The following is a 17332-nucleotide window of genomic DNA, read 5'->3' on the forward strand; positions in this document are numbered from 1 at the left end:
AGCCTCAGCATTTGGGTTCCATCTCTGCATCAATTGCATCAATTTCCCATCTGCAGTTATTCACAATTAATCTATGGCTCCTTTTTCCTGTTCAGATGTCCATTAAGAAAGGGCTGTGAAAGTAGGGACTAAACCTCATCTCCCAGAATGAATCATCTACTACTGTCAAGGGAAACCAAAGCAGGAAATACGTTTGTGATGTGACAGAACAGACAAATGTCTCTAAATATCTTGGAGATCCAAAGATCTCTGCAAAAAGTGTCTTTCAATGGCAATCTACCATAGAGAAAACCCTCAGTCTGTGGAAGATTGTGAGACCAAATGCAAGGGGTTAAGCACAGATCACCCAGACTCTTCCAAAGGCCCGGACAACCTTAGGGAACTGAGCTGGCTAAGATAGCTTGGTGTTCCTGAGAGGAGTCCTGTGACCCACAGAGATGCGGTGGGAAGTTCTGCTGCAACAGCCTTGATGACTAATCTGCTTGTGCCAAACTGTGTGGCAAGGCCTTGGAACATGACAGTCACAGAAGTCAGGGGGAAAGCTGTCATACATGTTTTCTGCTGTCACAGCTACAGCAGGAAACAATAAGATTTTGGCATTCTGAGGTTCAGGTGCCAGGCAGTGGTTGGGATGACCAGCACTGTTCTGAGGTTCTTTTTTACATTCACTTCTGAATTTCTCAACTTTACCTCCTACAGTTTTTTTCTGCCATTATTGCATATCCTTTGCTTCTTTTTCCCCTCCATGTCATTGCTGATTTTCAGATTTTGTTAATACTTCCACAATATATTTAATATCTCTCTAGACATATTAAAAATAGTTTCATACAAAGAGCTTGCAAACTATTCTGCAAATACTCTGATGTGTCCTCATTTTTGGTAATTACATGTGAAAATGTTTGTAGAATTGGATCAATAAGGAAGTCTATAGCAAGAGGGTTTACTCCTTTTTTAAAGTGTTTTAAATTCCATATATTTCATACCCTGCCTTTCTTCTTGTATTGTAGATATTCAGTTCCTCATGGCTTCCAACTGAAAGCCAGCTGGTACTGGTTTCCAGTACGTGGCATGTTTCAGCCTGAGGAGGACTCTGATGCACTAGAGGAACTTGAACAGGACAGATAGTTCTTGCATGTAGCTTCTTTTTGTTACCAGAATAACTTAATTAAAAAAAAAAAAAAAAAAAAACGAAACAGGAAGAGCAAGGGGAATCCCCCAGCCCAGCTGCCCTACAGATTGAAACCTCTTTCTAAGTACTGGTGGGCAATACAGATCAGGATAACATCCACAGCCTTATCAGGAGGGCAAGGTTTGGAGAGAGAGAGGAAGAATTAATCCAAATGGTTTTTGAAGGATGTGTGTGCCATTAAGCTTGTTTTTCTGCCACCTCTGCTGGCTCCATTAGCTGGTCTGACACATTCTGTTTAGCAGCCTTAGATCACGCTGGCTTTGTGTGGAGGTTTGTCAGTGAAGGTTCGTTGGTGATTTTGCCATCTGGTGGAGAGAAGGGTTTTCTCCATCTACAGCATGCAAAGAGAGGCTCTTAAAAATAAACGGAGAAAACTTGTACAAATCCATCGATGCCACTGGAAGAGCAGGACACAAACTAAACTCTGAGTGCGGATGAATATGCCATGCAAAATATTGTTCTGTACTTTTCTTTGGTTCCATTGAAGTATTAGTATCTCAGTTATATCTTGCTTACACAGAAAGCAAGCCCATGGACTTCGTAGTACTCCTTCATTCAGCTGGTGTCACCGTGTCCATCTTAGCACTCAGTTTAGATCCCCCCTGTCGATTAAAAACTATTTTTTAGTGGTGAGAGCTTTGATTCTGTGCATTTTTCTTGGCAGTTTCTTCTGCCTTTCTTTGTGTACCTGGAGAGATACGCAGGCACGCAGCTTTGACTTCTGACCAACCTTACTTATCTTAACACCATTGTTCAGATATGAGCCAAGGCCAGAGGGGCTGCAGCTTGGCAGAGCACTTGGAGAGAGATACATTGTGGCAGGGTTACTCACAAGGGAAAAATCCCAGATCCACTGCTGTGGGTCTTTAAGATACTGCTGCATCATGACTTGGCTGTCAGGAGACAAGACAGTCTGCAGTTTCCACAGGTAAGTAAACCAGGCCTCACACAAACATATCCAGAAATGTAGTGCAGTGGGCTGTTTGAGAGCACAGGTCTTCTGGCTTTCAGCACCAAAACACAGTTTCAAGAAGATTCATGAGAACACTTGTTTTCCCCAGTATCAACTGAAGGTCTGGTGCACTCCAGAGGATCCCTTTTAGCCCATAATTGCCTATTTTGATCTTTAACTCATTCAATGCAGGAAATCCTACAATGTCTAATTTCCTCTTTCTTACTGGATGTGATGTGAGTAAAGATGGAGAATCACTGATTTGGGCCTGTCTTACCCTCTTCCTGATCCCTAACCAGCCACATTATCTATTATACCTGCTCTGCTCAAAGAAACCTAGCAGTTGTGAGGCTTAGTCAGCTGCACATGCACACTAAAATGGTTGAATTTAATGGTGAGTGAAAATTCAGCATGCATTTCTGTGGTCAGCATGCTGCTTCACAGACATCTGTTCCCATCTACCTCTTCCATCCTTCCACTGCCCCTTCTATTACATTGGCAGTAATATTTGTGCATCTATTGCATATAGTGGATAAAGTGATCTGGCACACCTGAGAAATAATGCATTTTTTTCTGCAGATCAGTTATTTGAGGTAGTCCTGAGTAGCTGCACAGGGGCCAGCTTAGGACATCACTGGAATGGCAGCAGACAGGTAGGCAGGGAAGAAGTTGGGATCTGCTTCAGGTAGCTTAGGCTAGCTGAAGGCTTCACTGCTGAAGGTGAAGTTTACAGAAATCTTTGCTGATTTCAGAGCTGTGAAGGAGGTGTCCTGTTCTCCTCCTTGTCTCTGAAAGAATGTCTTGAGTCCACTGAATGCCCTGTTGAAACTACGGCCTTGGCAGGAGCTGTGCATTCCCAGCCAAGTATTTCTTTGAGCTGGCTTTAGCTCATTTGACCACAGATTTACCTGATTCAACAACAGGGTATTTACTTTTATTTGGTGCTAATAGGTCAGCTTGCCTTATCATGCAGGCACATGGGACATCAGCAGGAAAGCAGCAGGAACACACAGCTGGAAGGAGAGAACTGGAGATGGAAATGAGCCCTTCTGAAAGCAGGGAGCCATTCAGTGGTCTTTCCCTTATCATCTAACCACACCTTGAATGTCCTGCTGTTAATTGCAGTATCAGTTAACTGAGCTGATAAGCCCCTGCAGTATCTCCTGTGATAGAACTGAGTCCAAATTCCCAAAAGTTTCCCTCAGGTGTTACTGAGGGAGAAGTAAAGGGTTCAAATTACCACTGATAGTTACTTTAGCTAGCCCTAGCCAGCTTTTCCTGTGTTGCAAAGGAGCTGAAAGCTTTCTTTGCAAGATGAGTTGGGTTGATTGTACTGATGAAGACACTTCTGATGGGAATTTGCAGGCTGTTCTGTTTTATAGCTCATTTGCTCTGTAATTCAAGCTGAACCTGTTCTGTGAAAAGTTCTTTGGAAATGTACCTCTGGGCATTTGTAGAGAGCAGGTCTCAGCTGCCTATTTTGCATTACACTTGTGCAAATACTAAGGGAATTTCCTTTATGACAGCAAATACACACATTTGACTGTTGCAACTTTTTCTTTATGATAGAAGATTAAGTGAGACCCTCTTTCATCTTGTGGCTTATCTTTCCATTACTTTCAAAGCTTTTCCCCCACATAGCTCCAAACTCATGGTCTTGATATTTCTTGGCCTACAAGCAGGCATGTCTTCCTGTTGTTATTACAGCTTCCATCAAGCAGCTCTAGTAAATAAAGTTGCTCCAGCTCAAGACATCACTTCCCTCTGCTGTTGAAGGTACTTTCTTAGCAAAATTTACTGCCCTTGCAATAGAGTAAGTCACTACCCCTATCTCAGTGGATTCAGTTCTGTAAACTGTTACTCAAATGATTGCATCCAAGGGAGAGCACAGCACGGGTGCACATTCCTCTTTGCTGATGCAGATGGGAAAGGACCATCTCTGGAAGAAGCTGCAAGTATCTGGGGAGCAGCACTGTCTCAGGCACTGTCAGCGTGTGCACACAGAGTGTCAAGAGTCCTTTTGGTCCATGCAGCCATATAATTATTTTATACAAGACCAAAATGATGACAGCAGTAAAACTGTTGCTAAGGAAACTTTATAGTTTTATCTATGCTTTATGGATGGGTATCAGTTCTCATTTTTTACTAGGTCTTGGTTTCAATTTTCAATGCAAGCAATGCCTCTTTAGAGCCCGATGTCTCTAGCTTCTGCTACAACTCAATACTGTCAAGCCACTTGTGCAGAAAAGTCTTTCCAGAAGTGTTTCATTGTAGCCATTCCTAGCCCCAAAATGTTTAATCCTGTTAGTCAATCAGATGTCACATTCTAAAATAATTTCTTTAGACATCTTTGCATGCATTGATTTACATACATTTTTCAAAGGAAATTGGAGATTAGAGGACAGCTTATCTTACTTTTTACACTAAATGAGAACACTGGGAATACTTAACTACAAGGTATTTAAATCCTGGCTTGCTTAGGAACAAGTAACTGGTTAGAAAAGTAAGTAGCCTTTAAAAATAATATCCCAATTATTTCTGATTTGTGTGACACCCTGTGAACTATTATAGGCTCTCAAAAGAGTAAAGCTGTTTCCACAGAAGCAGAAATAGCTGATGGAGCACAGAATGATTCTGCTAAATACAGCACACTGAAAAACAAGTCCAGCAGACAAACCTTCCAAAAGTCTTCCCTTTATTCAGAGGACAAGGCAAAAGAGAGTTGCCAGAACACGGGAGGCTGCAGAGGCAGGCAGAGCCACCTAGTCTCCCAGAGATTTCAGGACTACTTACAGGCATGTAAATATTTTGCAGTGCTTGAAAAACCTTTTGAGGGATTCTGGCAGGGACACTGATAGTGGTACACGAAAACAGGATTTCTTGCCGTTTTGTTAATGTGTGAAACCTTCTCCTTCAAAACCTGCTTTCTGAGGCTGGGCATGTGGACACGACATGTTGGACACTAAGAAGTGCTTCCCTCAGCCCCCTTTCTAGCCGTGTGGTGTCACTCTCTTCCCTTGTCCCGGCACGGAGACTCACTTGCCTGCACAGCAAGGCGTGAACTTGCTGTTTGAACCAGCCACGGCCATTCTGCCTCACAGAGGGTCTCCCAGTTCAGACAGATCAAGAGGCAGCAGCAAATGCCAAAGCTGTGATGATGGGGAGGAGCAGGACATGTGCCTTGAAGCAGTAACACACCACTCCACTGACTCCACCACCTCATATCATGTGTGCTAAGAGCATGTATTTCACTAAGTCTGCTAGTTTCCAAAAGTTTCTGATTTTAAAACTACCTGTATTTTATTTTCTCTTTGTCATCCAAGATGAGGTTTGAATGACACCCAACTACAGCTGGTTCTGTAATCTTTCATCTAGTTCTATAAAAACAATTAACTGTGAATGCTGAGAAACCCAGCTCAGTGCCAACCTCCCATGTGTCCATCCTCTGCTGTCAGCTGGACCTCATTGAGACTGTAGGTTTAGGGGTATAGAATTAAGGTTTATATGTCCACTCCTGATACAAGCAAAGTTATCCAGGAATCAACATAGTCTTTATGGGAAAGTCTTGCTTGGGCTTTGTTTGGGAAACAAATCTATTAATCTCTCTCCCTCCCTCGTTTTTGTTGGTTTTTTTTTGTGTGGGGTTTTTTTCCCACCTGTAGACTAAAATCTTATGCAAACTGCACCTGAAGAAAATCCAGATAAGTGGGTCTCTGGGGAATGATACTAGCTAAAAAAAACCACTGATACATTGTTAATCCTGACCAGAAGAATCGTTTTACCACTCAGGAAAGTAAGATAGTGTGTTTTCAAAAATGTCATTGCTAAAGGACGTACCACCGTTGTCAGATTCTCCTCTCAACTGGATTAACAAATAGGAAACCAGTTTTTGACTAAGCACCAGAAGAAATGCATTTAAAAAGTAAACCACTTTGGATCCCAGAAGACCAGAACATTGCCTTTCCACTCCTTGGAGAGCAGTGCTTTATTTGATGCTGTATAACACTAGCAGATTTTCCATTCAGCTCAGAGACAGAATCTCGAGTGGAATCAACATACACACACATAGATAAATTACAAGATCTTAATCGAAGTTCTTAATATGCAACTTCAGTGTATTATAAAACAAAACCTATTCAGTCACACTAGTTAAGTTACACAACAGAAAATAAAAGTGTGCAAATGTTTTCTTTTTCACCAAAGAGTAAGGAGGATTAAAAAAACATAGAGTAAGGAAGCAGAACTGTTGTAGCTGACAATAGAACAAGGACCCAGTTTCTTTCTTAAACAGCATACCTAATTTAGTTGGAGACAAAAAAAAAAGTCAAACTTGTCAACTATGCAGCTTCATTTCTGGAAATGTTGAGCACATGCCATTCTCCATTAAGTACAACTGAAAGGGAGTAAGTTCACACTGACAAATCTGGCCGTACTATTCAGATGACTAATCATGAAGTTAAGCATCTAAACTTAGGCCTTATATTTAAAAACCTGCCTAGCTGTAGACATGGTGTATGCTCCTCTCAGTTGTCTCTTAATCCACTGTCTCACTTTTTAAAAAATCACAGCTACCTCTGTTCTGTGGTCCCAGTAGCCATGATGACTCCACATGCTTTGCCCGATCAGAACACAGCTCCTTTACACCAGTTTGCTTCTCAGCCTCTCCTTTGTAAGGAAGTAAAAAATGCAACTGTTTTCTCTGCTAAGGTCATGAAAAATTACATTCTTGTGCTGTGCTTCAACCAGAGATCTCCACCCTGCATTTCCTGGATGTGACACAGCTGCCTGCAGTTCTGAAAATAATCCTGCTCTTTTCAGACAAACTGCTAGCCTGCATGTGCATCCTTGCCTGTGCTGGTTACCCACAGAACCGTGCTGGACTTCTTGGACCTCCTTAAATATAACCATGTGCCTTAAAAAGAATGGCTTGTATTCATACTCCAGTGAAGCCACTAACAAATCTGAATGTATCTTTGCAATGCCAATACTCAAGTAACCTTTGGATCATTCTCACTACTTGTTTTTAAAGATGTAATTAACTTTCCTTACATTATGTTTAATCTCTTCGTGTCTGTTCCTGCCTTTCCATTATAAAGGCAGCAGCATATTGTGCCTTTTAGGTACTGAGCTAGTGCAGATGGGAAGGCACAGGCAATTCCTGAGCTGGCAAATTACCTCTCAATTCAGGTTAACCTAACTCCTCCTGTATTTTAAGCAATTTTTATTATTTTTTTTTTCTGGATTAGAAAGCAAGCAAGGGTCACTAGGTTAAAAAAAAAAAAAAAGCAGTACTGGGTAAGGTAAATATATTTATGTTAGCAGTGAATACCATTTCTGTTTCAATTCCAGAATTCCTTAAAACATGGCATAATTGTATTTTATACAGAAAGGGCAGACTGAAACAGGAAAGGGAGCTTTCTTATGCACCTATTAAAGGGAAATGACAAAGACTAAAATTTGAAAGGATTAGTCATGGCCTTGCAACTAAAACAATGAAAAGGGATCACATTTCCCCTTTCTTTAGTTCTTGTTGTACTGCATTGTAAGTATGACCCTTTGGGCTGGGTTGGATCCCCTACAGCAGGGCTGACTGGACACTGCAGCTACACGAGGCCAGGGAGTATGTTCTACTCCCCAGGGTCCATCAGACCCTTCAGCTACTAGAGGAAGACAGGAACACTATCCAAGCCAGTTAGATGAAAGCAGTAACTTCATCGAGACAAGCTCTGTAGGGAGAGGGAATATGTTTTCATTGGACCAAATGATACAGCTGAAAACAAGCAGACCAGCTTTCGGGAACACAAACCCTCCTTCACCAAGCCCAGCATCACTGGGCGAGGGGGAGGCGGAACAATAGCTCCCTTCTCTCAGGAAGGTTACCCATCGCTGTGGGATGAGGCTAGCAAAGATTTTATGCTGTCTGAATCCAGCTATGCATGTATTTAGTTATTGCATGGCATTTATACATTCAATTTTTATATTATTAAAAGCAAGTTTGCGTGAAATTTGTCAACTATTGCAGCATACAAATAATTTTTCCAATTCAGCCCTGGCATTCTTTGCAATACTTGCTGGAGGATGAACCCACAGCTCTCCCCACTGCATAGAACAGGACTTTTGGTAGGATATCTTCTGTGTCTTAGAATAAGATTTCTCATTACCAAGATTATATCAGCTCCTGCTGATATATTTTCACTTCATGTTCTTAACCTTCTGTGGGTGACATCCAAATAATCTTCGCAGCAACTCAGCTGTCAAATGGAAGACTGAGACTGCAGAGAGAGCACCAGCAGGAGAGTGCATTTCTATGGAGCATAAAGCTGGTGCTTGTGTGCATCAACCTGGTTGTAACAGTAGGGAAACAAACATAAAAGAGCTGCATCTTTACAGTTAAAGAGTGAAATTCTTGCACAAAGCAAATGTTCACTATATATTACATCTACCTTTAATTTATTCAACTTTGTTTTCTTATTAAACAGGGAAGCTGGGTTGTGAATAGCTGGCATAAAATTTGAAGAGGAAAAAACCTGTCACACAAGAAAATGCCTGCAAGTCTGCAATCCAAACTCTGCTTCTTTTAAAGTCCAGGTAAGACACCAACTGCATAACTGGAAGCAAAACAGACATAGTGGGAGAAAAATCTTATGGAAGGTGATTTGAAGGACACAAAGATGTGCTTTCCAAATTCCCTGAAACTGCAGGCCTCATGTTTGTTGTTAAAAAGATAAAAACAAGCCCAGCTGGACTGAGTCTTCTTTTTCCCTTCATAAGCATGCTGGTTAATTTCAGGCTGGACTTTTCTAATTCACTGCTAAATATATTAACAGTCCAGTATGTTGGTGTTTAGTGGCTGGCACAATATTGCTCAAGAGCAATCCCCTCCTCAGCAGCCCAACTGTATAGATATATATAGACAGCTATGAAATCCATCATTACCTTTTGATAGATTTTGCAGAAGATGTGACAAAAGTAGACATGGGTTAGACATTAGCTGTACTCCAAAATGTTCTAAGACACCTTTCTGAAGCTCCTATTATACAGCATATTATAAAAGTGAGATTTTTACCTTAGTACTTAACCAGCATTGACTACCACTAATATTTAAAAAAACAAAACAAAAAACCAAAACATTAAAAAACCTATGGGTAGCTCAAACAAGACTTTAATGTTGCTTTAGCCCTGGGCCAGTACTGGGAATTCATTTCGTGAAATGAGACAGAGAGAGGATACATTCCTGCTGAATTGCAGGTCTGTCTGGAAGGTAGACTTGCTGGCAAGACAAACCTCCTTTTCACACATGTAAGAGCAGCAAACCTCTCTCCTTCAGCCTTGAGCCTGTGAGAGTAGCTGCTCACCCATCCACAGGAAAACTCCTCTGGCACAGTGCCCCAGAGCCTGCAAGTCGTACAAAACCAGATGCCAAAATCTGTCAAACAAGCGTTGAGTTACCGAAGAAGTTAAATGCAACACAAAGTTTTAAACTGAGTATCTCTTAAGTGATGACATATGTCCTGTGGGGAAAATGAGAACATCTCATGTATGTTGTTGCAAAGTGTTTTCAAGGACAAGTTTAAAAGATTCAGATGATTCTGGATTAAAATATGAGTGACTGCTCTTATTTTTAAAAGCCACCCTGGTATCTATGCTCTTTTCCATTGGAACTACATTAATGGTAGCTTTTTAAAGTAAAGAAAGTTAATACAAGCAGCAAAGCACCTGATGGCAGAAAAGAACCAAGGTCCATCTTGTTGCCACAGTGTAGTCAGATGTAGAATATCAAGTAAAAACAAAAGCAGAAACACTGGGGTTTGTACAGTGTGGCTCAAATTGCAACAGCACATACAGGGTGATGATGACCACATACTGTTAAAGTTGCCAAGCCTTTGATTTCTCTTTCAGGAAAACCCAAATGGAATGAAATACATATAATTAGCAGGAAGACATTAAATTGATGTAGTAAAAACTAGAATAAGCAAGTTTTCCACCAAGTAAGTATTAGTAATTTTTATACAACTCCCACTTTTACCTCAGAATTTAAGTTTGGCCAAGCATGTTATCACAGTAAAATCATCCAAACGGCATTTTCCCTTAACCTTTCCTTTTCTTTGTTTTACAATCTCTTGAAGAAAAGTTCAGTCCCCCTAACATGTCACTTCACAGATACCTGCCTGTGAAGGCAGGAGCTGGTTGCTGGCAGTTCCTCTATCATCCCAATAGTTAACTTTATTTTGCTCCTGGCTGCCTTCCCAGTACCACTGGGAGTGTCAGGACTTCTCTGCTGAGGGGTGGGGGATGAGGTCTGAGGAAGCATCACAGCTTTAGTATAAGGAAAAAGTGAGACCAAAGAACCTCAGCACTGGGGACCTTTGTGCAGGACAGAGAAGGAAATGGAGCATGTGCAGAAACTGAAGCATTCAGGAAGCATTTATGTGGGGGAAGGAGACTGGGGTGAAGGAGAGCACACAGTCAGTCTGTCAGTGGGTGAGTGCATGTATACATGTGGGTCCCTGTATTTGCCCAGGGGAGGGGAGGCACACAGCCTCCCTCATTTGTGTCACTAGCTGAGCCCCAAAACATGCAAACTCCTTGAAACACTTCTACAGACAGAAATCCAAGTAGCACCATTTTGTCTTACACACACTTAGACCAGGAAAGCATACACAGCTCCAGTGGAAGATGAAAAAGGAGAACAACTTTCTCCCCTGCAATAAGCAGATACCAGTCAAGAGATTACAAATATATTCCCACCCTACACATGGTATCCAAAGAAACAATACATACAAAGATCTATTTATCCCACAATTACACAAGCCTCCTTGATTTAATACTTTGAACCACATGATAAAGTTCAAGGTACTTTATTTGTTAGATACAATGGGTAAATCTCACAGGAGAGTTCTTGAACATATGAAAAAAATCACATCACTTAAGTGACCTCCACAGTTGACACATTCCAGCAACAGATTGTATTTATAATGTATGGTTTTGATGACACTGTTAACTTTCTCTTGCATATCTCCTCCTATCCTTAAGGATTCTTTTATACTGTCAGACATGGTTGTTTTGTTCATTCTACCACTTCATATCTACGTAAGTCTCATCCCAAATATTGTTGTCATACAGGCTTCTAATTCAGTTGTTCTTTTCTAGCTGTAAGAGTCTTTGCAGTCTATCTACATTTTAGAAGAACTTGTGCACAGCACAAATTAATGCAAATGGCTTTCTCAGTGTACATACTGAAGGATATGCATCCAGATATGTCCTGTCTGAACACAACTTTCAGTAGTCCAGGCTGTGTCTTTAAACTAACAATAGATTTATAAAAACATATTAAAAAATTATCCTTGGACCAGTACAATGTCTAAGACACAGTTGGTAAAGATGTAAAATTATTCAGGTATTTTTAACTCTGAAATGATATAGAGTATTACAGTGTAAACTTAGGTTACACAGAAAAATATATTTTTCTTAAATCAAAAAATGTAATAGAATAAATAAAGCTTGAGAAGATCTGCATTGTTTCTTACACAAAGACTTGTTAACTCTATTGTAAAAAAGTTTAAAGGAACTAAGCATAATTTCTTTTGGTGGTTGGAAAACTTGAAATATCTGTTTTTGTTCATGTAATTCCCCTCCTTAAATCTGCTAGAGGTAGATGAAGATAAAACAAACATGTAAGGATTAAGATACTGCAAATAAATTGCAACCCTGCAAACATATGTTCTCACCAGATTTACTGAAAGCAGTTCTTTTTTCCTTCTTTTTAAAATAGAACAGTACTCAACTTTGCCTTCCATGCTGTCAAAATCAGTGCTTGATACTGCCATAAAATGACTTTTAAAGTGTTCCTGAATTAGAGCACAAGCAGGTCCCACCTCACATTCTTCAGTCACTTTGATAAGTTTCCAGGAACTGCCTTGTTGAGGAAGTGCTGCCTACCTGGCACTGCCCAGGCAGCCCCTGGGCCTCCCCCTGAAATAGTGACAACAGACAAGGCTGAAGGTAATGCTCAGGGAAAGGAGTGGGAGAGAGGGAGGTGGGGCTGAAGGCAGGAGAGAGAACCAGGCAACCCTCTCATCCGTTACAGATGAAGACCTTTTTGAGGGCTTCTCCAAGAATATTTTTAGCATGGATGTCTGTGCACAGGAGCTGAAAAATATTTGGCTATTACCACAAAATCAGAGATTTTATTAGGCTCATGAGTATTTACAAGATCTCAAGTAAAGCCTTGGTTTTGGCACATAGAAAATGATAAAGCAGTAATATAATTTTCTAAAACATGAATGACTTCACTGATGTCCTGTGAGACCAAAATAAAAAACTTAAGATGAACCATTTAGACATGACTTTCTACTTTTCTATAGCGTGGCCTGCAGCTTCAAGTGTTCCAATGTCTTGTCTCTCTCCACCCCTAGTTTTATTTACTTCCTTCAGTCAAAATCAATCATTTCTTCATTCAAGTTGAAGTCAAACATACACAAGAAAGCAAACAAGAAATAGGAATGAGTTTGGCAGCCCTTTTTAAAACCACTGAACAAAGGATGTTTCCTCTTCATCATTCACCAGACAAAAAGGAGGAAGAATCACTATACACCAGAACATCTGCATAAAAGTGCCTCCAAATTTCTTCACAGCAGCAATACTGGCATTATCACAAAGGCAGGATTCTTTTTCTTCCTCTCTCCCCATTTTATAACTGGAGCCATCATGATCTCATTTGTATGCAAAAAATATAATTACTTCAGTACAATTTCTGTAGCAATTTGAAGTGTGCTTTTTTTCTAAGTTACCATTTAAATTTAATTAAAAGAACAGGAGAGACTGAGATGGCAAAACCCCAGCATTTTGCTATTTCTGTTTGTTTGGTTTAGTTACAAAGTAACAATCCTGGTGGTTAAACAAAAACCATACATCTAAACGAATGAAGGCAATTTTGTACATTCTAGAATCAATGCACATTTAAATACTTGTTTTCCTTCACAATATTATTAATCTCCAGAAACACTTGCTTCATGGACGCTGAGCCAATTTACTCTTATTGCTTTCCTGCTCGTTAAGCTTGAAGTGGGTGTAAGCTAAAATGCCCAACAATGTGCACACAATCCCAAGGCCTTGATTAACAGACAGTGGATCCTTAAATAAGAGGCACCCTCCTAGAAGGGTGATGCAGAACTTGAAATGTCCAAACATGTTATACCTAGATATCTGTTAAGAATAATAGCAGGTATTACTTTTTTTCTGTAAAAAGAAACACTTGGGAACTTCATTAATTCCACCCAAAGCATGCAATGGTATGTCACATTGACTTCAACTCACACAACTTCCCAGCATCTCTGCAGCTTGTGAGAATTAACTTCCACCTAAAGCCTTTCACCCACTGTACACCACAAACCAACGGATGCACCAACACTTTCTCAAGGCAGCCAAAGTCTGAGTAAATATTTTTTGTAGTTATGAAGGTCAGTCTGTAAGTTAACTGCCATTATCTATCTAGACCCTGAAACAAGAAACAAAATCCACTAAAACATGACTGTGCTTTTCCAGTTTCATAATTTCAGATAAAGCAGGCAGGTCACCAAACAATCTTCCCCACAGTAAATCAGTCCCAATGAATGCTAACATAATTCATCTGGAAACAGGAAGAACAACTGATGTTACAAAGGATACGTGACAGGTGACGTATTTCCAATGATCCAGTAAATGGACAAGTTTACCATGAAGGCTATTACTCCAGACAGCAGTACCATTATCTGTGGATTAATGGACACAGTCAGCAATCTGACACGCTTTTGGCCATTTGTAGGTACATTTCAGGTTCTTTCTTTAGTTGCCTTTACTTCCAAATGCAGAGTACCAGGCAAGAGAAACATAGGGAGAACGAACCCAGAAAGAGCTTCAAATCAGTGCAGACACCACTGACAGGTGGAAGCAGCTCAGGGTATGATGTCCACATATACTGATAGAACCACAAGCCTTTTCTCCTTCACTCTCCGTGAACATTTAAGAGTGATTTGGGAAACCTGGCTACTCAAACACACAGAGGTTGTATTCTTTACCTTTTGAGACAAAGTCTTAACTACGGTAACAACAAGAACTATTTTGGAAAGTTATCTGACTTTACTACAGTGAAAACTTGCTATCCCATTCCCATATACTGCAGTGTCATGAGAAACAACCCATCACTGAGAGGCAGGACCATCAGTGGTAGGAATATGCCACTGGCATGATAAAGAGAGAAATTATAGCCTTCTTGGTGAAAATAAAGTAGCAATTCTAGAGAACAACGAATGCTGGCATACTTCCAGAGAAGAGGAGTTAAGAGTGTCAGAAGTGAGCATGCTTATCTCTTTACTGAGTGGACAGCAAGAGCTGGAACTAGGGCACTTACATATTTTTAATTTAATACACTAGGGGAAGCTTCTGGATTTTGTCAGATTTTCCTGTTGTTCAGATGCCCTCTAAACAGAAACAAGAATAAGGAGGTAAATCAATTGACAGAGACTCCTCTAGGAGGAATCAGGGCAGACATAATAAGGTTGGTTTTTTTCCTCTTGCACATGCCCCTCTCATCTCCTTATAGCCAATAACTGTACAAAAATCTGTTTCACTGTGATTACTATCAAATGATGATAACTGTGATGTTACTATCAAATTTAACTGCATCAATGACATTTAGATCAATAAAGTAAATAAAAGCCTTACCACAGCAGAAAGCGTCCAGGGCCCAAATATTCCCCCTTCTCCAAAGACTGGCTCAAAGAAGGGTATGATGAACAACAACATAGCTGAGGACATTGGTGCCTGATAGTATAGCAACTGCATGGAGTTTACCTGCAACTCATGCTGCATAGCTCCTACCCACTAAAACCAAAAGAGAAAGATGTTAAACATGAGGAAAAAAACCCCATACACTTAAAACTTGAGCAAAAGCAAATTGACTACTAACAGAGAGGGAGTCTCACATGGACAATACTAAACAAACAGATCCTTAGGCATCATCTTCTACCTTTGCCTAACCTGAGGCCCATGTGTTGCTCTCTTGTGAGAACACAACCCGTGTGAGGAGAAAATCATGTGCAGTCTAAGTGAAAAACACCTGGGTGCCTAAACCTTCCTTTTCCCATGGCCTGAGCAGAAAATATTATATTTGAGGAAGAATTTTTAAAGTAGCAGAGCTGGGAAGAAAATGCCAGCTCCCTATTATTGTCAAGATACATTCCAGATCCTGTCTATGATGGAGCAGAGCACCTTTGCCTAAGCAAAGACCTGCTTTTGCTCCTTTCTTCTCATCTTCTGCCACACACAAGCTAACAAAACCTGTAAATGTTTGGCTTTGACAGTTTATTCCAAATATACTGGATTTCATTTCAATATTGACTGTAACTTGGATTTTCAATGTAGCATGCTTTAAAAGACAACATTTGCTATGTATGGTTATGTAGATAGATGATACAAGGAAAAAGATGGATCTTTCTATCATACTGAAGAATGAAGTTTACTGCTTCATAAATCACATTCATTGGTAACATGGGTTCCAGTATATAAACTTGCTAAGTTGTTTTTGTTTGTTTGTTTTTTTTAATTACAGAACCATTTCACTCAGGTACTATAATTCCTCCAGTACACACACCAACACAAAGTTATCATGCAGCATCTCTCCCTCCTCCTGCCCCAGAACAGAAGACTATGACTTATCACCTTGCACACTACAGGTCAAAGAACCTTGCTCCTTTTGGAGGCACAGTACGTCTGTCACAAAGACATTGACACTTAAACTGATGGTGACTATTGCATCAACATGACAGGAGACTCTAATTTGGGAGGCTTTTATGGTCATGCCCAATAATGAACTGGTAAGTGCAACACTAAGAGTGGAAAGGGCTTAGGCAGTCCTGTGCCTATTTTTTCAACCACAATCAGAGAGGAAGGTGATATTGTGCACATACATTAATGCACCCTCTACAGAAGTTGCTGAATAATAGTTCAAGAATAAATAATGGGATTAACTGAAGGACTGGAAAACGTCCTTTCTAGGGAAAGGCTCAAATACAAGACAGTTGCTTCAGCAAGGAGAAAATCTGTGCTCTCTAGAAAATCAGAGTTTTACCGATAAAGCCATCTTCACCCCTTGAAATAATGCTCAAGACCCCGTCAAAGATGACACCCCGAACTCCTTAAACAATTCACCAAGGCTTGTGCTGGATCATCACAATGTTTGCTGTTGTTTTGGTGGTTTGGTTTTGTTTTGTTTAGTAACCAGCAGCGTCTGGAGGGTTTCCAGGAAGCCAGGGTGCTGCCCGGAGGCGACGGCCCGAGGGACACAGCTGGAAGCCCCCCCGGCACAGCGCTCCCCCCGCGGCCCCATCACCCACCACTTGGTAGAGGGAGGTCACCAGGACGCCTAAGGTGGCGAAAGCCATCCCGAGGAGGTTGAACTTCACGTCGTAGTAGGAGTTGAGGAAGACACCCAGCGTGATGGGGACCTGTGGAGAAGAGGAGGGTTCGGGCCGGGGTCCCTGCCCTGATACCCCCGCGCCCCCCATCCCTCTTCCCGCCCGACCCGAGGCGAGGCCGGCCCCTTCCCTCCCGCTCCCCGCGGCCCCTTCCCTCCCGCTCCCCTCGGCCCCTTCCTTCCCTCCCGCTCCCCGCGGCCTCCTCACCAGGGTCAGCTTGATCCGGAGAGGGAAGGTCTTGCCATAAGCCAGGCTCTGGATGACCACGATGACCGGCGTGGTCATGGCCTTGGCCAGCTGGTAGGTGCCGATGGTGTTGCTCTGCAGCGAGAGGTTGGTGAAGACGACGAAGCCGCAGAAGCTGAGGGCCAAGGGCAGCACCTGGGAGGGCTGCAGGCTCTTGGGGGAGAAGGCGCCGAGCGCCTGGCAGAAGTAGAGGCCGAGCCAGGTGATGGCGAAGTGCACCAGGGTGAGGCTGAGGTTGGGGAAGCCCAGCCGCACGTACAGCCACTTGTTCAGGAAGACGATGCAGATGGAGGCGGCCAGGTTCACCAGCAGCCCCGCCGCCAGGCGCCCCTGCGCCGGCAGCCAGCCCATGGCGGGGCGGCGGGGCAGGACCGGGCGGCGGGACCCGCACCGGCCGGGCCGCCCCGCTCCGCCGGGACACGTGGGCTCGCGCCTTCCGGTGCCCCGCGGGCGCAGCCGCAGCCGCAGCGCCGAGCGGCCCCGCCCCGCGGC

General features: G+C 42.0%; 1 protein-coding gene across 2 annotated transcripts; it reads right to left on the reverse strand.

Moving 5' to 3' along the window:
- Positions 1 to 10983: 10983 nt before the first annotated feature.
- SLC35E3 (solute carrier family 35 member E3) lies at positions 10984 to 17322 on the reverse strand. Of its 2 annotated transcripts, none has more exons than XM_051608444.1 (5): positions 16802 to 17322; positions 16514 to 16624; positions 14844 to 15002; positions 13809 to 13891; positions 10984 to 13338 (listed from the first exon to the last, which is right to left on the reverse strand). In XM_051608444.1, exons 1-5 carry the CDS (start codon positions 17189 to 17191, stop codon positions 13152 to 13154), a joined length of 930 nt encoding a protein of 309 aa, XP_051464404.1. In that variant the 5' UTR covers positions 17192 to 17322; the 3' UTR covers positions 10984 to 13151. The 2 variants fall into 2 exon arrangements, with proteins under 2 accessions (XP_051464404.1, XP_051464413.1); XM_051608453.1 differs by lacking the exon at positions 10984 to 13338 and adding an exon at positions 14530 to 14599 and having other exon boundaries at positions 13805 to 13891; positions 16802 to 17265.
- Between the last annotated feature and the right edge of the window lie 10 nt (positions 17323 to 17332).

Source organism: Apus apus, chromosome 1, assembly GCF_020740795.1.
Source record: "Apus apus isolate bApuApu2 chromosome 1, bApuApu2.pri.cur, whole genome shotgun sequence".
Lineage (NCBI taxonomy): Eukaryota > Metazoa > Chordata > Aves > Apodiformes > Apodidae > Apus > Apus apus.

Bases quoted from the DNA above. Each gene is read 5' to 3' on its own strand.
- SLC35E3 (XM_051608444.1), bottom strand. From the start codon at position 17,191: ATGGGCTGGCTGCCGGCGCAGGGGCGCCTGGCGGCGGGGCTGCTGGTG. The intron at 13,892-14,843 runs GTAAGGCTTTTA...ATTAATCCACAG, and splicing joins CCTGGACGCTTTCTGCTGTG to ATAATGGTACTGCTGTCTGG. The intron at 13,339-13,808 runs GTATCCTTTGTA...ACAGATATCTAG, and splicing joins GGAAATACGTCACCTGTCAC to GTATAACATGTTTGGACATT.